Source organism: Oncorhynchus mykiss, chromosome 3, assembly GCF_013265735.2.
Source record: "Oncorhynchus mykiss isolate Arlee chromosome 3, USDA_OmykA_1.1, whole genome shotgun sequence".
NCBI lineage: Eukaryota > Metazoa > Chordata > Actinopteri > Salmoniformes > Salmonidae > Oncorhynchus > Oncorhynchus mykiss.
In genome coordinates, this window is record NC_048567.1 from 69,802,300 (window position 1) to 69,822,921 (window position 20,622).

The 20,622-nt window shown below is 43.4% G+C and overlaps 1 protein-coding gene across 4 annotated transcripts in view; it reads right to left on the reverse strand.

The window, feature by feature from the left end:
• Positions 1 to 20,622, reverse strand: part of sytl5 (synaptotagmin-like 5) — an 85,370-nt gene that overhangs the window by 26,668 nt on the left and 38,080 nt on the right. For 2 of the 4 annotated variants that reach the window (XM_036975034.1, XM_036975036.1), the window contains exons 2-7: positions 15,260 to 15,682; positions 12,371 to 12,586; positions 11,837 to 12,070; positions 11,361 to 11,522; positions 10,666 to 10,783; positions 5,144 to 5,288 (exon numbers count right to left, since the gene is read on the reverse strand). In XM_036975034.1, coding sequence (XP_036830929.1) covers positions 5,144 to 5,288; positions 10,666 to 10,783; positions 11,361 to 11,522; positions 11,837 to 12,070; positions 12,371 to 12,586; positions 15,260 to 15,378 — 994 coding nt within the window. In that variant the 5' untranslated portion in view covers positions 15,379 to 15,682. Of the gene's footprint in view, positions 1 to 5,143; positions 5,289 to 10,665; positions 10,784 to 11,360; positions 11,523 to 11,836; positions 12,587 to 15,259; positions 15,683 to 20,622 lie in introns of those variants that run through there. The other 2 variants (XM_036975035.1, XM_036975037.1) reach the window with 2 other exon arrangements.

A 20,622-nucleotide genomic window follows, 5' to 3' on the forward strand; every position in this document is an offset into this window, starting at 1 on the left:
AACCTAAAACATAGAGACCCAGAAAACCTGAGCCTTCACTGTGGTGAATCACTAAAATAATTGTATTTTATTTATTTATTTTACCTTTATTTAATCAGGTAGGCAAGTTGAGAACAAGTTCTCATTTACAATTGCGACCTGGCCAAGAGAAAGCAAAGCAGTTCGACAGATACAACGACACAGAGTTACACATGGAGTAAAACAAACATACAGTCAATATTACAGTATAAACAAGTCTATATACAATGTGAGCAAATTAGGTGAGAAGGGAGGTAAAGGCAAAAAAGGCCATGGTGGCAAGGTAAATACAATAATACAGAAATACATTACAGAAAAAGAAGGAACATCACATCAGAAATCAGCTGAATGTATTTGAAGAATCCATAGAATCGGACCACTTCTGGGAAAACTGGAAAACTCTAAACAAACAACAACACGAAGAGTTATCTATCCAAAACATAGATGTATGGATAAACCACTTATCCAATCTTTTTGGCTTTACAACAAAGAACAAACAGCAAAAACATATACATGATCAAATTAAAATCTTAGAATCAACTATTAAAGACTACCAGAACCCACTGGATTCTCCAATTACATTGAATGAACTACAGGACAAAATAAAAACCCTCCAACCCAAAAAGGCATGTGGGGTTGAAATGAAATAATAAAATACACAAACCACAAATTCCAATTGAACCATATTTAGGTAGCCTGTTTTGTGTTGGGTTTTGTGGGTGGTTGTTTCCTGTGTCAGTGTTTGTGCCACACGGGACTGTTTTCAGGGTTTTCACTTTGTTACTTTGTTTATGTGTTCATGTTCAGTTTTTCTCATAAAAAAACATGGACACTTACCACGCTGCATTTTGGTCCTCCTCTCCTTCCCAGGAAGAAAGCCGTTACAAATTGGCTATACTTCAACTCTTTAACATCATCCTCAGCTCTGGCACCTTCCCCAATATTTGGAACCAAGGACTGATCACCCCAATCCACAAAAGTGGAGACAAATTTGACCCAAATAACTACCGGGGGATATGCGTCAACAGTAACCTTGGGAAAATCCTTTGCATTATCATTAACATCAGACTTGTACATTTCCTCAGCGAAAACAATGTACTAAGCAAATGTCATGTTGGCTTTTTACCAAATTACCGTACAACAGATTTCTTTCCACAGTGCCGGGGGGTGAGACAGGGATGCAGCTTAAGCCCCACCCTCTTCAACATATATATCAACGAATCAACGAACAGTCTGCAGCACCCAGACTCACCCTAATCTGAAGTCAAGTCTCTACTGTTTGCTGATGATCTGGTGCTTCTGTCACCAACCAATGAGGGTACTACAGCAGAACCTAGATCTTCTGCACAGATTCTGTCAGACCTGGGCTCTGAAAGTAAATCTCAGTAAGACAAAAACAATGTTGTTCCAAAAAAAGGTCCAGTTGCCAGGACCACGAATACAAATTCCATCTAGGGACTTGTATGCCATCAAAAGGGACATAAAATTTGACATACCAATTAAGATCTGGCAAAAAAGACTTGAATCTATTCAAGAACCCATTGCAATTCATGGTTGTGAGGTCTGGGGGCCTCTCATCAACCAAGAATTCGCAAAATGGGCCAAACACCAAATATCCTCTGTGTACAATGTAAAACACCAAATAATGCATGCAGAGTAGAATTAGGCCAATACCCACTAATTATCAAAATCCAGAAAAGAGCAGTTAAATTCTACAACCACCTAAAAGGAAGCGATTCCCAAACCTTCCATAACAAAGCCATCACCTACAGAGAGATGAACCTGGAGAAGAGCCCCCCCCCCCCACCCCCTAAGCCAGCTGGTCCCGGGGCTCTGTTCACAAACACAAACAGACCCCACAGAGCCCCAGGACAGCAACACAATTAGACCCAACCAAATCATGAGAAAACAAAAAGATAATTACTTGACACATTGGAAAGAATTAACAAAAAAACAGAGCAAACTAGAATGCTATTTGGCCCTAAACAGAGAGTACACAGTGGCAGAACACCTGACCACTGTGACCAACCCAAAATTAGGGAAATCTTTGACTATGTACAGACTCAATGAGCATAGACTTGCTATTGAGAAAAGCCGCCGACGGCAGACCTGGCTCACAAGACAGGTTATGTGCTCACTGCCCACAAAATGAGGTGGAAACTGAGCTGCACTTCCTAACCTCCTTAGAGACACATATTTCCTACAGATTACACAGAACACACAAAGAATTCCAAAACAAATCAAATGCCGATAAACTCCCATATCTATTGGGTGACATACCACAGTGTTTAATCACAGCAGCAAGATTTGTGACCTGTTTCCACAAGAAAAGGGCAACCAGTGAAGAACAAACTCCATTGTAAATACAACATGTATTTATGTTAATTTACTGTACATTTTTGATAGTTTACTTCACTTTTGTCTATGATCTATTTCACTTGCTTTGGCAATGTAAACACATGTTTCCCATGCCAATAAAGACCCTTAAATTGAGAGAGAGAGAGAGAGAGAGAGAGAGAGAGAGAGAGAGAGAGAGAGAGAGAGAGAGAGAGAGAGAGAGAGAGAGAGATAACAGGGTGGGAGGGAGGAAGAGAGTAACATAGGAGCTGTAATAACTTATGCCCTTGGCAGCTTTAGTCACAGTTTAACGTGTACACTTAATTCTTACAAAGTGCTACAACTCTCCAGTCTACGTCACGCTCCCACGCACCCAGCCTAATAGAACACTTCCTAACACATGCTCCCACGCACCCAGTCTAATAGAACACTTCCTAACACATGCTCCCACGCACCCAGCCTAATAGAACACTTCCTAACACATGCTCCCACGCACCCAGCCTAATAGAACACTTCCTAACACATGCTCCCATACACCCAGCCTAATAGAACACTTCCTAACACATGCTCCCACGCACCCAGCCTAATAGAACACTTCCTAACACATGCTCCCACGCACCCAGCCTAATAGAACACTTCCTAACACATGCTCCCACGCACCCAGCCTAATAGAACACTTCCTAACACATGCTCCCACGCACCCAGCCTAATAGAACACTTCCTAACACATGCTCCCATACACCCAGTCTAATAGAACACTTCCTAACACATGCTCCCATACACCCAGCCTAATAGAACACTTCCTAACACATGCTCCCACGCACCCAGCCTAATAGAACACTTCCTAACACATGCTCCCACGCACCCAGCCTAATAGAACACTTCCTAACACATGCTCCCACGCACCCAGCCTAATAGAACACTTCCTAACACATGCTCCCACGCACCCAGCCTAATAGAACACTTCCTAACACATGCTCCCATACACCCAGTCTAATAGAACACTTCCTAACACATGCTCCCATACACCCAGCCTAATAGAACACTTCCTAACACATGCTCCCACGCACCCAGCCTAATAGAACACTTCCTAACACATGCTCCCATACACCCAGTCTAATAGAACACTTCCTAACACATGCTCCCACGCACCCAGCCTAATAGAACACTTCCTAACACATGCTCCCATACACCCAGTCTAATAGAACACTTCCTAACACATGCTCCCATACACCCAGTCTAATATAACACTCCCTAACACATGCTCCCATACACCTAGTCTAATAGAACACTTCCTAACACATGCTCCCATACACCCAGTCTAATAGAACACTTCCTAACACATGCTCCCATGCACCCAGCCTAATAGAACACTTCCTAACACATGCTCCCATACACCCAGTCTAATAGAATACTTCCTAACGCATGCACCCAGTCTAATAGAACACTTCCTAACACATGCTCCCATGCACCCAGTCTAATAGAACACTTCCTAACACATGCTCCCATGCACCCAGCCTAATAGAACACTTCCTGACACATGCTCCCATGCACCCAGCCTAATAGAACACTTCCTGACACATGCTCCCATGCACCCAGTCTAATAGAACACTTCCTAACACATGCTCCCATACACCCAGTCTAATAGAATACTTCCTAACGCATGCACCCAGTCTAATAGAACACTTCCTAACACATGCTCCCATGCGCCCAGTCTAATAGAACACTTCCTAACACATGCTCCAATGCACCCAGTCTAATAGAACACTTTCTAACACAAGCTCCCAAGCACCCAGTCTAATAGAATACTTCCTAACGCATGCACCCAGTCAAATAGAACATTTCCAATCGCACACATCCAGTCTAATAGAACACTTCCTAACCCACGCACTCAGTCTAATAGAACACTTCCTAACCCACACACCCAGTCCACTTCCTAACACATGCTCCGACGCACCCAGTCTAATAGAACACTTCCTAACACATGCTCCCATGCACCCAGTCTAAGAGAACACTTCCTTAACTCATGCTCCCATACACCCAGTCTAATAGAACACTTCCTTAACTCATGCTCCCATGCACCCAGTCCAATAGAACACTTCCTTAACTCATGCTCCCATGCACCCAGTCTAATAGAACACTTCCTAACACATGCTCCCAATCTAGTAGAACACTTCCTAACACATGCTCCCATGCACCCAGTCTAATAGAACACTTCCTAACCCACACATCCAGTCTAATAGAACACTTCCTAACACATGCTCCCAGTCTAATAGAAAACTTCCTAACACATGCTCCCAGTGTAATAGAACACTTCCTAACACATGCTCCCACACGTCCAATCTAATAGAACACTTCCTAACCCACGCATCCAGTCTAATAGAACACTTCCTAACACATGCTCCCAGTCTAATAGAACACTTCCTAACACATGCTCCCATACACCCAGTCTAATAGAACACTTCCTAACACATGCTCCCATACACCCAGTCTAATAGAACACTTCCTAACACATTGCTCCCATACACCCAGTCTAATAGAACACTTCCTAACACATGATCCCATACACCCAGTCTAATAGAACACTTCCTAACACATGATCCCATACACCCAGCCTAATAGAACACTTTTTTATTAAATGCTTAATCTTCTTCCCTGTCAGATTCAAACTAAGTAAACAAGTAATGTTGTCTGGGCTCTGTGAAACAGAGAGAATCCTGTCTCTCTCTGTAAGGTGTTCAGATACACACATGTTGGAGGTGTGAAGAGTGTGTTATCATGACGATACCTGATGACACAGAGGCCCTGGAGACAGCAATGGTGGGTGGGGCGGTATCAGACCCTGTCCAGCTATGCCCGGTGACGGTGTCGGACATCTTGTCAAACACGCTGTCGCTGGAGCGGAAACTAGCCACGCTCTCCGCTCCGTCCGGCTACACACACACACACACACACACACACACACACACACACACACACACACACACACACACACACACACACACACACACGTGTTAATGAGGTTTGTGTGCTATGAGGTGTGTGTGTTTATGCGTGCATGCAATGTGTGTGTGTGTGTGTGTGTGTGTGTCTGTGTGTCTGTCTGTCTGTCTGTCTGTCTGTTTTTATTTGTATTTATTATGGATCCCCATTCAGCTACTCTTCCTGGGGTCTATCAAAATGAAGGTAGTTTATAAAATGTTAAAAACATTACAATACATTCACATATTTCACAACACACTGTGTGCCCTCAGGCCCCTACTCCACCACTACCACATAGTACATAATCCATGTGTTCGTGTGTGTATAGTGCGTATGTTATCGTGTGTGTGTATGTATGTGTCTGTGCCTATGTTTGTGTTAATTCACAGTCCCCGCTGTTCCATAAGGTATATTTTTATCTGTTTTTTTAATCAAATTGTACTGCTTGCATCAGTTACTTGATGTGGAATAGAGTTCCATGTTGTCATGGCTCTATGTAGTACTCTGCGCCTCCCATAGTCTGTTCTGGACTTCGGGACTGTGAAGAGACCTCTTGTGGCATGTCTTGTGGGGTATGCATGGGTGTCCGAGCTGTACGCCAGTAGTTCAAACAGACAGCACGGTGCATTCAACATGTCAATACTTCTCTTAAATACAAGTAGTTATGAAGTCAATCTCTCCTTCACTTTGAGCCAGGAGAGATTGACATGCATATTATTAATATTAGCTCTCTGTGTACATCCAAGTGCCAGCTGTGCTGCCCTCTTCTGAGACAATTGCAATTGGCCCTTTTTGTGGCATCTGACCAGTAGTCCAGGTGCGACAAAACTAGGGCCTGTAGAACCTGCCTTGTTGATAGTGCTGTTAAGAAGGTAAGGCAGCCCTTTATTATGGACAGACTTCTCCCCATCTTAGCTACTGTTGTATCAATGTTTTGACCATGACACCTCAACTTTCCCAATTTCCACATTATTTATTACAAGATTTCTTTGAGGTTTAGGGTTTAGTGAATGATTTGTCCCACATACAATGCTTTTAGTTTTAGAAATATTTAGGACTAACTTATTCCTTGCCACCCACTCTGAAACTAACTGTAGCTCTTTGTTACGTGTTGCAGTAATTTCAGTTGCTGTAGTAACTGACATTTACAGTGTGGAGTCATCCGTATACATAGACACGTTGGCTTCACTCAAAGCCAGTGGCATGTCATTAGTAAAGATTGAAAAAAGTAAGGGGCCTAGACAGCTGCCCTGGGGAATTCCTGATTCTACCTGGATTATGTTGGAGAAGCTTCCATTAAAGAACACCCTCTGTATTGTGTTAGACAGGTACCTCTTTATCAACCACATAGCAGGGGATGTAAAGCCATAACACATACGTTTTTCCTGCAGCAGATTATAATCGGTAATGTCAAAAGCCGCATTGAAGTCAAACAAAACAGTCCAAACAATCTTTTCATCATCAATTTCTCTCAGCCAATCGTTAGTCATTTGTGTAAGTGCTGTGCTTCTTGAATGTCCTTCCCTATAAGCATGCTGAAAGTTTGTTGTCAATTTGTTTACTGTAAAATACCATTGTATCTGGTCAAACACAATTTCTTCCAAAAGTTTACTAAGGGTTGGTAACAGGCAGATTGGTCGGCTATTTGAGACAGTAAATGGGGCTTTACTATTCTTAGGTAGCGGAATTACTTTTGCTTTCCTCCAAGCCTGGGGGCACACACTTTCTAGTAGGCTAAAATTGAAAATATGGCAAATAGGAGTGGCAATATTGTCTGCTATTATCTCAGTAATTTTCCATCCAAGTTGTTAGACCCCGGTGGCTTGTCATTGTTGATAGAAAATAATTTGTTAACCTCTTCCACACTCACTTTACGGAATTCAAAATTACAATGGTTGTCTTTCATAATTGAGTCAGATATACTTGGATGTGTATTGTCAGCGTTTGTTGTTGGCATGTCATGCCTAAGTTTGCTAATCTTGTCAATAAAAAAACAATTAAAGTAGTTGGCAATAGCAGTCGGTTTTGTGATGAATGAGCCATCTGAATCAATGAATGATGGAGCTGAGTTTTTTTCCCAAAATGTCATTTAAGGGGCTCCAAAGCTTTTCACTATAATTCTTTATGTCATTTATCTTGTTTCATAGTGTAGTTTCTTCCTCTTTTTATTCAGTGTAGTCACAGGATTTCTCAATTTGAAATACGTTTGCCAATCGGTTGTGCAGCCAGACTTATTTGCCATTCCTTTTGCCTCATACCACCTCTCAACCATGCAATTTTTCATATTCCTCATCAATCGATGGGGATTTAACAGTTTTTACAATCATTTTCTTAATAGGTGCATTCTTATTAGTGAATGGAATTAGCAATTTCATAAATGTGTCAAGTGCAGCGTCTGTTTGCTCCTCATTACACAATACGGATCAACAAATATTCTTTACAACAACAATATAGGAATCACTACAAAACCTATTGTATGACCTCTTCTACACTATATTAGGCCCAGCCTTGGGAACTTTGGTTTTCCTAGATATGGCTACTATATTGTGATCACTACATCCGCTGGATCTGGATACTGCTTTCAAACACCTTTCTGCAGCATTAGTAAAGATGTGATCAATACATGTTGATGATTTCATTAATGTGCTGTTTGTAACTACCCTGGTAGGTCGACTGCACCTTGAAAGCGGCAGCTCTAGCCTTTAGCTCGATGCGGATATTGCCTGTAATCCATGGCTTCTGGTTGGGATATGTACGTACAGTCACTGTGGGGACGAAGTCATCGATGCACTTATTGATGAAGCTGATGACTGAGGTGGTGTATTCCTCAATGCCATTGGATTAATCCCGGAACATATTCCAGTCTCTGCTAGCAAAACAGTCCTGCTAACATGAATTTCTTTTAACTAGGGAAATTGTGTCACTTCTCTTGCAACAGAGTCAGGGTATATGCAGCAGTTTGGGCCGCCTGGCTCGTTGCGAACTGTGTGAAGACTATTTCTACCTAACAAAGACAGCCTACTTCGCCAAATAGGGTATGATTTAACAAAACTGCATTTGCGAAAAAGCACAATCGTTGCACGACTATACCTAACCATAAACATAAATGCCTTTCTTAAAATCAATACACAGAAGTATATATTTTTAAACCTGCATATTTAGCTAAAAGAAATCCAGGTTAGCAGGCAATATTAACCAGGTGAAATTGTGTCACTTTTCTTGCGTTCATTGCACACAATGAACGCAAGGGTGTATACAACAGTTTGGGCCGCCTGGCTCGTTGCGAACTAATTTGCCAGAATTTTATGTAATTATGACATAACATTGAAGGTTGTGCAATGTAACAGCAATATTTAGATTTGGGGATGCCACCCGTTAGATAAAATACGGAACGGCTCCGTATTTCACTGAAAGAATAAACGTTTTGTTTTCGAAATGATAGTTTCCGAATTTGACCATATTAATGACAAAAGGCTCGTATTTCTGTGTGTTATTATGTTATAATTAAGTTTATGATTTGATATTTGATAGAGCAGTCTGACTGAGCGATGGTAGGCAGCAGCAGGATTGTACGCATTCATTCAAACAGCACTTTTGTGCGTTTTGCCAGCAGCTCTTCGCAATGCTTCAAGTATTGAGCTGTTTATGACTTCAAGCCTATCAACTCCCGAGATTAGGCTGGTGTAACCGATGTGAAATGGCTAGTTAGTTAGCGGGGTGAGCGCTAATAGCGTTTCAATCTGTGACGTCACTCGCTCTGAGACTTGGAGAAGTTGTTCCCCAAAAGCTGCGGCTTTTGTGGAGTGATGGGTAACGATGCTTCGAGGGTGGCTGTTGTCGATGTGTTCCTGGTTCGAGACCAGGTAGGGGCGAGGAGAGGGACGGAAGCTATACTGTTACACTGGCAATACTAAAGTGCCTATAAGAACATCCAATAGTCACAAGGTACTGTATATGAAATACAAATGGTATAGAGAGAAATAGTCCTATAATTCCTATAATAACTACAACCTAAAACTTCTTACCTGGGAATATTGAAGACTCATGTTAAAAGGAACCACCAGCTTTCATATGTTCTCATGTTCTGAGCAAGGAACTTAAACGTTAGCTTTCTTACATGGCACATATTGCACTTTGACGTTCGTCTCCAACACTTTGTTTTTGCATTATTTAAACCAAATTGAACATGTGTCATTATTTATTTGAGGCTAAATTGATTTTATTGATGTATTATATTAAGTTAAAATAGGTGTTCATTCAGTATTGTTGTAATTGTCATTATTACAAATAAATAAATAAAAAATTGTCTGATTATTTGGTAATGGCTTTTTTTGGCCCTCCAATAATTGGTATTGGTATCGGCGTTGAAAAACCATAATCGGTCGACCTCTAATCAGGAGGATAGAATTATGATCAGACTTGCCAAATGGAGGGCGGGGGAGAGCTTTGTATGCATCTCTGTGTGTGGAGTAAAGGTGGTCTAGGATTCTTTTCCTTGGTTTCACATGTGGCATGCTGGTAAAAATGTGGTAAAACTGATTTAAGTTTGCCTGCATTAAAGTCCCCGGCCACTTCGCCGCTTCTGGGTGAGCATTTTCTTCTTTGCTTATGGCCTTCTGCCATGCTTACTTGTTTTCATTGCTTTACTGGGAAGCTTAGCAGAAGTAGATATGCTCATGTTATTTATTTTAGTGCAGGGTGAGCTGCTCACAGTGGACTTCCTCCTAGGGCATACTGTCTCAGTGCTAACAGTATAAATCTGGTTCATAGGCACATGATTACTGCATACAATAGCTGTAGGAACAGCAGAGACATTCAGGGCAGTTAGAGGGACATAAATTAGGTTACTTAAATTGCGTCTACCAACGCCCTTGGTGTAATGTACATTTGCTGAAGCATTATGACAACTCTGAGTCACAATGGTAGGGATTAGCTGAGTTGGGCTTGGGTCCTTGATAAGTTATTGTCTCAACGCAGCCTTATAATGCTATAAAAGGATTATTGGTGTGTGTGTCTGTCTATCCGTGTGTGTGTGTATGTGTGTGTGTGTGTGTGTGTGTGTGTGTGTCTGTCTGTCTGTCTGTCTGTCTGTCTGTCTGTCTGTCTGTCTGTCTGTCTGTCTGTCTGTCTGTCTGTCTGTCTGTCTGTCTGTCTGTCTGTCTGTCTGTCTGTCTGTCTGTGTGTGTGTCTGTCTGTGTGTGTGTGTGTCTGTGTCTGTGTGTGTGTGTGTGTGTGTGTGTGTGTGTGTGTGTGTGTGTGTCTGTGTCTGTGTCTGTGTCTGTGTCTGTGTCTGTGTGTGTGTGTGTGTGTGTCTTTTGGGTTGCTGACCCTGACCCTCCTGCTCTTGCTGCTGGGTGTAGGGGACCTGTCCCTCTCCAGGGTTTGGGAGCGCAGGTTGTTAGGTACAGTACGTATCCCTGAAGACTCCAGAGCCACAACACTACCCCTGAGGACAAGACAGAATACACCATCACGTTACATATCACTACCCCCGAGGATAAGACAGAATACACACCATCACATTAAACATCACTACCCCTGAGGACAAGACAGAATACACCATCACATTACACAACACTACCTCTGAGGACAAGACAGAATACACCATCACATTACACATCACTACCCCTGAGGACAAGACAGAATACACCCCACCACATTAAACATCACTACCCCTGAGGACAAGACAGAATACACCCCACCACATTAAACACCACTACCCCTGAGGACAAGACAGAATACACCCCACCACATTAAACATCACACACACTGGGATAACACATGAGATTCAGATGATTATTCATCAACATATGGTTAAATTGGAAATCCAGAGTTGGGGAGCCCTATTTGTGTTTCCTATTTGTGTTTCTTTCACCTATCCAGTAACATCAACTGAGTGGAGACAAGGCAAGGAAGGAGATGATGAACGTAAGGAGACGATGTAAAGAACTTCCTTTAGACAGTGGAGATGTGCCTGTGGTGGGTGTTACTTGCATGAGTGTGGTTTGGTGGTTTGTTCTCACCTATGTGAGTGAGGCGCAGAGCGGGTTGTGGAGCGTGGTGCAGACCGGGCACTGCGTACGCTGTGTGTGTCTGTGTCGGGGACAGGAGCACACACACTCCTACCCTGCACCCCGTTCTCTGGCTTCAGGCTGGGACGGCTGCCCTTCTTATCCATCAATATCCTAGGATCCAACAGAACTAGTCAATACACACACACATCAGACTGTGGTGTGTGTGTGTGTGTGTGTGTGTGTGAATGCAATACGAAACCCATTCTCTGATGGAAGCCCAACTTTCCACTTGCCTGTGTAGTAGATTACTCTTTATATTAAATCTGTGCAGTGATCTTCTCCTGTGTCTTTTAATTATATTGTAAATGGTCAAACTGTGATTGACAACTGATTACATGTTGAAGTAATCCAGCCCAAACCTGTTGGTGTACATACTGTATGTGTTTGTATGTGTGTATGTGTGTGTATGTGTGTGTGTTTCTCACCCTTTCCCTTTCCTCTTGGCACCATCCACCAGGTTCCTCACGGCACTTCTTCCTGATTTTGGGGTGTCAGGCCTCTCAGGTGAGTCAGCTGGCACTGGGGACTTCCTATGGGGGCTTCCTGCGGGGCTGCTCATGATAGACTGTTTGACCACATCACTGCTGAGCACTGTCCCCTTGTCAAACCGCTTGGACCGCTCCTCTAGGAACCACTCCCCGGTCACCACCTTCAGCTCCCTGCCAATCAGAGACACAGGGGACCCCTGACCTCTGACCCCTGTACGGTACACTGACCTCTCAACTTTAACCCTGGCTTTAACCGGCTCTTATGTTCACGTCAATCGGCCCAGATAAGTGATAACGCCATGTGACAGAGCAAATGAAGACAGCTGCAGAGTGGTTAAACAACAAATAGAAGCCATCTGGCCTTAAATAAAAAACACAGACACACACATACACACACAGTCACACACACACACACAACTGTTAGTAGTGCTAAACCATGGCCTGTCCCCTGATACCTTTGCCCATACTCACAAGACTTTGGCACAGATGGAGCACTTCCAATGCTTTGCTTTAGGGGCCATCACGCGACAGTCGCTGCAGACACGCTGTAGACACTGCTCACAGAGCTCCCCGCGGTCGAAAATCAGGCCCAGGCCCTTCAGGCAACGGGCGCATTGACGCTCCCCAACCTCTTGGGGGCGCCGCGAACCCTTACGCCTGATCTCCACCAGCTCATTCTTCAGCTTCCTACAACAGAGAGAAACAGAGGAAGAACACTTATCAAGTTTGTTATTGTCACTAATTATTACAACCACGGTTGTAGTAGTTGTTGTGATGTTGTGGTCGTATTGTGATTATAGTAGTAGTTGTGATCATATTGTGGTTGTGGTAGTTGTTGTGATGTGGTCGAATTGTGATTGTGGTAGTTGTTGTGATCATATTGTGATTGTGGTAGTTGTTGTGATGTTGTGATTGTAGTTGTTGTGATGTTGTGGTCGTACTGTGATTGTAGTAGTTGTTGTGATGTTGTGGTCATATTGTGATTGTAGTTGTGAAGTTGTAGTCGTATTGTGATTGTAGTAGTTGTGAAGTTGTGGTCATATTGTAATTGTAGCTGTTGTGAAGTTGTGATTGTAGTTGTTGGGAAGTTGTGGTCGTATTGTGATTGTAGTTGTTGTGAAGTTGTGGTTGTATTGTGATTGTAGTTGTTGTGAAGTTGTGGTCGTTTTGTGATTGTAGTTGTTGTGAAGTTGTGGTCATATTGTGATTGTTTTAGTTGTGAAGTTGTGGTCGTACTGTGATTGCAGTAGTTGTTGTGGTCATATTGTGATTGTAGTTGTGAAGTTGTGGTCGTATTGTGATTGTAGTTGTGAAGTTGTGGTTGTCTTGTGATTGTAGTAGTTGTTGTGATCGTATTGTGATTGTAGTTGTTGTGAAGTTGTGATCGTATTGTGATTGTAGTTGTTGTGGTTGTATTGTGATTGTAGTCATTGTTGTGATTGTAGCTGTTGTGAAGTTGTGGTTGTCTTGTGATTGTAGTTGTTGTGGTTGTATTGTGATTGTAGTCATTGTTGTGATTGTAGTTGTTGTGAAGTTGTGGTCGTATTGTGATTGTTTTAGTTGTGAAGTTGTGGTCGTATTGTGATTGTTTTAGTTGTGATGTTGTGGTCGTACTGTGATTGCAGTAGTTGTTGTGGTCATATTGTGATTGTAGTTGTGAAGTTGTGGTCGTATTGTGATTGTAATTGTTGTGAAGTTGTGGTTGTCTTGTGATTGTAGTAGTTGGGGCGGCAGGGTAGCCTAGTGGTTAGAGTGTTGGACTAGTAACCGGAAGGTTGTGAGTTCAAACCCCCGAGCTGACAAGGTACAAATCTGTCGTTCTGCCCCTGAACAGGCAGTTAACCCACTGTTCCCAGGCCGTCATTGAAAATAAGAATTTGTTCTTAACTGACTTGCCTGGTTAAATAAAGGTTAAATAAAAAAAATAAAAAAATAAATTGTTGTGATCGTATTGTGATTGTAGTTGTGAAGTTGTGATCGTATTGTGATTGTAGTAGTGAAGTAATGGTTGTATTGTGATTGTAGTAGTTGTTGTGAAGTTGTGGTTGTCTTGTGATTGTAGTTGTTGTGAAGTTGTGATCGTATTGTGATTGTAGTTGTTGTGGTTGTATTGTGATTGTAGTCATTGTTGTGATTGTAGTTGTTGTCAAGTTGTGGTCGTATTGTGATTGTAGTTGTGAAGTTGTGGTCGTATTGTGATTGTAGTTGTTGTGAAGTTGTGGTCGTATTGTGATTGTAGTTGTTGTGGTTGTATTGTGATTGTAGTCATTGTTGTGATTGTAGTTGTTGTGAAGTTGTGATTGTAGTTGTTGTTGTGATCGTATTGTGATTGTAGTTGTTGTGAAGTTGTGATCGTATTGTGATTGTAGTTGTTGTGGTTGTATTGTGATTGTAGTCATGGTTGTGATTGTAGTTGTTGTGATGTTGTGGTTGTATTGTGATTGTAGTAGTTGTTGTGATCGTATTGTGATTGTAGTAGTTGTGAAGTTGTGGTCGTATATTGATTGTAGTTGTTGTGAAGTTGTGATCGTATTGTGATTGTAGTTGTTGTTGTGATCGTATTGTGATTGTAGTTGTTGTGGTTGTATTGTGATTGTAGTCATTGTTGTGATTGTAGTTGTTGTGAAGTTGTGATCGTATTGTGATTGTAGTTGTTGTTGTGATCGTATTGTGATTGTAGTTGTTGTGAAGTTGTGATCGTATTGTGATTGTAGTTGTGTTTGTATTGTGATTGTAGTCATTGTTGTGATTGTAGTTGTTGTGATGTTGTGGTCGTATTGTGATTGTAGTAGTTGTGGTTGTATTGTGATTGTAGTCATTGTTGTGATTGTAGTTGTTGTGAAGTTGTGATTGTAGTTGTGAAGTTGTGGTCGTATTGTGATTGTAGTTGTTGTGAAGTTGTGGTCGTATTGTGATTGTAGTTGTTGTGGTTGTATTGTGATTGTAGTCATTGTTGTGATTGTAGTTGTTGTGAAGTTGTGATTGTAGTTGTTGTTGTGATCGTATTGTGATTGTAGTTGTTGTGAAGTTGTGATCGTATTGTGATTGTAGTTGTTGTGGTTGTATTGTGATTGTAGTCATGGTTGTGATTGTAGTTGTTGTGATGTTGTGGTCGTATTGTGATTGTAGTAGTTGTTGTGATCGTATTGTGATTGTAGTAGTTGTGAAGTTGTGGTCGTATATTGATTGTAGTTGTTGTGAAGTTGTGGTCGTATTGTGATTGCAGAGGTAAGAATAAGGATGATGATTACGATAAAAAAATCCTCATCAACATCAAGGAAGTTGTAGTAGTAGATGTATCATTGTAGTGGATTGTACAGTGATAATGATGAAAATGATCAAGACTTATTCCGCCCTCACCGTATCCTCTTCTCCTCTAGTTTCCTCAGTTTCTCATCCTTCTGCAGGACTCCGAGGATCATCTCTCGCTCATGCTCCAGCAGGAACGAGAGGTTCAGCTCCTCAGCACTCTTCTCCATTGGTCCGTCGCTCTCCAAACCAGCCAATTAGAAAAGCCGGGGTGACGCAGAAGGCGTAGTCACATGCAGGGGTGTCAGAGGGCAGCTACATGACCTCACTCAGCATTCCATTCGGTTTCCTTTAGCGTTCTGTTAGCGTTATCATAGTCTCTGTGTAAAGCAGGACGTTCTCCAGATTATCCAAGGTTCCTCTAGTATGTTCTTCTCCTTATCTTGTTTCTCTCTGTTGTATCAGACAAACCGCCAATCACACAGCAGTTACTGTATCCCCAAAGACTGGTCCACAGCCTGCCTAAACCTGATCCTGTTCAAAACACAACACAACACAAACTGTTGTTAGGGATGTCTGAAGTTAGAGTCTGCAGCTGACCCTTGAAGTTAGAGTCTGGTCGAACAACCTATTGAGCTCATAGTTAATCTCTGGTCTAATCACATTCCCACTGTGTTGAAGCTCTAATGAACAGATAGTTGATATTGATTGTCAGGAGGATTACCATGGTAACTACTACAGTAGAACGGCCCCTGACAATCCCACCATCACCCAATCAGTCTGAACATCTCACACCCCAGGCTTAACACACCTTCATCACTCTATACCAGTTAACCTTATCGAATTACCTGCCAAATTAGTCTAATTAATAGCTGCTAATACTAATGGATACACACGCACGCAGGCATGCACTTGGACCCAGACACACACAGTATGCACCTGTCCTCTTAAACGATAATAAGTCCACTGGGTACTTGGCCTTCAGCGGCGGTGCAAATGTCAGCCCGTCTCCAGCTGCAGTGCACCATGGGAATGCTAACTGGCTCATTACTGCACGCCACTGTCAACACTGAGTACTGCTGTTATTTCAAAGACACACACACACACACACACACACACACACAGGATGGTCTTCTTTGATTAAAAGTACACAGACATTTTTGTATATACACCAGCTGTGCTATCTGTGTCAAATCTGTAGTTTAGAAGAATCTGGGTGATTAAACAATATGTTTCAGCTACCATGATCAATAGTTAATTGTCTAATCTATATGTACCCTCCTCTACTGGAGTGAGAGAGAAACGGATAAATAAAAACAATGTAATGATTTTGTTTACAGATGTTCCGTTTTGATCGTTCCCTGAATAACACCGGAGCATAATAGGGACTGAAGTGACATTGGTTCATCCTGTAATTATGATTCAGCTTTTCAAGGGCTGATGATCTGCTTTCAAGTCGCTGACACAGAGAGATGGAGAGGGTGATGGAGGGATAAAATAACATAGGAGAGACAGGTCAGCGAAGAGGCGGAAGGACGAAGGACGAGAAAGATGGGAGAGTGATGGAGATAGAAGAAAAGGAATGAATCAGGGGGCAGACAGACTGAAAGGAATGAATCAGGGGGCAGACAGACTGAAAGGAATGAATCAGGGGGCAGACAGACTGAAAGGAATGAATCAGGGGGCAGACAGACTGAACGGAATGAATCAGGGGGCAGACAGACTGAAAGGAATGAATCAGGGGGCAGACAGACTGAACGGAATGAATCAGGGGGCAGACAGACTGAAAGGAATGAATCAGGGGGCAGACAGACTGAAAGGAATGAATCAGGGGGCAGACAGACTGAAAGGAATGAATCAGGGGGCAGACAGACTGAACGGAATGAATCAGGGGGCAGACAGACTGAAAGGAATGAATGAGGGGGCAGACAGGCTGAAAGGAATGAATCAGGGGGCAGACAGACTGAAAGGAATGAATCAGGGGGCAGACAGACTGAAAGGAATGAATCAGGGGGCAGACAGACTGAAAGGAATGAATCAGGGGGCAGACAGACTGAAAGGAATGAATCAGGGGGCAGACAGACTGAACGGAATGAATCAGGGGGCAGACAGACTGAAAGGAATGAATGAGGGGTCAGACAGACTGAAAGGAATGAATCAGGGGGCAGACAGACTGAAAGGAATGAATCAGGGGGCAGACAGACTGAAAGGAATGAATCAGGGGGCAGACAGACTGAAAGGAATGAATCAGGGGGCAGACAGACTGAAAGGAATGAATCAAGGGGCAGACAGACTGAGCGGAATGGGAGGAAAGGAGAGATCAAGTGGAGAACAAAACAGGTACACGGAGAGTGGAAGAGAGCAACTGAGGGAGAGGTGAGAAAACTTAAGTCTTCTGTCTGTGAAGACCATGGAAATATAAGCAAAATGGACATGGTATCATACCAAGCAAGACTAACATGATTGCACAGGTGTGAAAGACTGGGGTTTCTGAAGCCCAAAAATGGTATATGTCTTTATGCAAATGAGACATGAGTATAATATAAGCACATTTACAGATGAAGTTTTTATAGCTACAGCAGTGATGCATTGCCTCACTAGAGGCATAAACACCAATATGTGTCCGCTGGTGATTTATCTAGACAAGCACCTTGATTGTTCTATTCTTTGTACCATGTGAAAAACTTAAATCACATTATCAAAACAATCAACACACATCCACTGTGTGTGTGTGTGTGTGTGTGTGTGTGTGTGTGTGTGTGTGTGTGTGTGTGAGGGAGGGAGGGAGGGAGGGAGGGAGGGAGGGAGAAGGAGAACTTCCTGACAGAAGGAGAACTTCCAAGGTAGGCTACAACACCTCCGCTACGCTGATCCATAACACGTGGGGCCCACAAGGGTATGTACTCAGCCCCCTCCTGTCCTCCCTGTTCACCCATGACTACTTGGCCACGCACGTCTCCAATTGAGAGCCTCCTATCGGGCTGTACCACTGCCTGGTATGGCAACTGCACCTTTCTTTTTCTTCTTGGAGATTTGCGTGTATTGTTTTGTAATGTTAGATTTGTTATTAGATTTGAGTGAAAGATGAGATGAAAGTGAGAGGAGAGGGAAAGAGAAGAGAAAGAAGAGAAAGTGTCAATGCCATCCTCCATCCATCCCTCCATTTATACCTGTCTATTTCATCCTCATCCTGTCTTCTCTCTCTCCTCCCCTCTCCACTCCCCCTCTTTACATAAACTAGAAGCTAATGAAGAGGCACAGCCACCTCTGTCAAATCTGTCTCAGCCCAGGAGCCACTGAGGTGTTTGTGATTAGCATATCAAGTGGTGCTGTGCTGCTCCTCCACAACAACTGACAGATGAATCAACAGCCAGAGACACTAAATGGCTGTTTGGTTAAGCGACAGACAGTGAACATCAACAAGGTTTACCTTTGGTTTGAGTCAATCTGAGTATCAAACAGTACACTGCACTGCAGCATTTCTCCAGAGTCCTGCATTCTGAGAACATACACACTTCACAGTCTACTCTACAACATGAGTTACCATTTCCTGCTTCACTTGTGGGGAATTCTTTAAGTCACTCAGAAAAATGTTTTCCGCCAAGACTTTGTCTGATAAGACTTGTTAATGTAAATGTGAGTGCATTCCATCTTAGTGAGATGAAGCGTGTGTGTGGATGAGTGAGAGTGTGTGTGTGTGTCCCACTGTGCACAGAAGTCAGATCAATGTCTATTTTTCGATTTACATTTGGTTGAGTTGTCAACTAAGATGAATTAAATGTGAAATCACCAAACAATGTCACCATGACATTGGATTTAGTTACAAGTTGGGTGAAAAAGATATGGAATTCCCTCACGTTGATCAATCAGTTTTCCACGTTGATTCAACGTCATCATATTGCATTTTTTTGTTGAAATGAGGAAACAAGTTGTGTGTGTGTGTGTACGTGCACTGTTGTGTGTGTGTGTATGTGTATATGTGTGTGTACGTGCACTGTTGTGTGTGTGTGTGTATGTGTGTGTACGTGCACTGTTGTGTGTGTGTGTATATGTGTGTGTAGGTGCACTGTTGTGTGTGTGTGTGTGCGTGCACTGTTGTGTGTGCTGTCTGTGCGTGCACTGTTGTGTGTGTGTGTGTGTGTGTGTGTATGTGTGTGTACGTGCACTGTTGTGTGTGTGTGTGTACGTGCACTGTTGTGTGTGCTGTCTGTGCACACCCTTATGCGGTAGGACTTGGGTAGCACTGTGCCTTTGTTTCTCTCTGACTCAGAGGGAACAGAAACAAATACAATCCTCATTACACGCACTGCTCTGTATGAGTTTACACTCAGACTTCACAACAGACACACACATACATTGCCTTGCAAAAGCATTCATCCCCTGTCACGATTGCCGTATGCGTGAGACCAAGGTGCAGTGTGGTATGTGTACATTCTCTTAACAAAAACAACAAAAACAACCAAACTAAACGTGAAGCTATACAACGTAGTGCAGATCGGCAACTAAACATAGTCAAGATCCCACAACACAAATGAGGAAAAAATGGCTACCTAAATATGATCCCCAATCAGAGACACGAATAAACAGCTGTCTCTGATTGGGAACCATATCAGGCCAACATAGACATACAAAAACACCTAGACATACAAAAACCCTAGACATACAAAAACTAGAGTACCCATCCTAGTCACACCCTGACCTAAACAAAATATATAGAAAAACAGAGATATCTAAAGTCAGGGTGTGACAGTAGACTCCCGGCCGCAAACCTGAACCTATAGGGGAGGGTCCGGGTGGGCATCTACCCTCGGTGGCGCCCCCCCCTCCTTATGCTGATCCCTCCACTTCTGTGGAATCAGACCATGGATCATCACCGGAGGCTCTGAACTGCAGCTCGCCGCTGAAGACTCTAGACTGCAGCTTGTCGCTGGAGGCCCCGGACTGGGGACCGCTGCTGGAGGCCCCGGACTGGGGATCGTCGCTGGAGACCCCGGACTGGGGACCGTCGCTGGAGACCCCGGACTGGGGACCGTCGCTGGAGACCCCGGACTGGGAACTGTCGCCGGAAGCTCTGGACTGTGGAGGCGCACTGGAGGCCTGATGCGTGGTGCCGGCACTGGTGGCACCGGGCTGATGACATGCACCTCAGGGCGAGTGAGGAGAGGATGCACATGACGTACTGGACTGTGGAGGCGCACTGTAGACCTGATGCGTGGGACCGGTACAGGTGGCACCGGGCTGATGACATGCACCTCAGGGCGAGTGAGGAGAGGAGGCACAGGACGTACTGGACTGTGGAGGCGCACTGGAGGTCTATAGCGCAGAGCTGGCACAACCCTTCCTGACTGGATGCTCACTCCAGCCTGGCAAGTGCGGGAGGCTAGCACAGGACGCACTGGGCTGTGAAAGCGCACTGGAGACCTGATGCGTGGGACCGGTACAGGTGGCACCGGGCTGAGGACAAGCACTTTAGA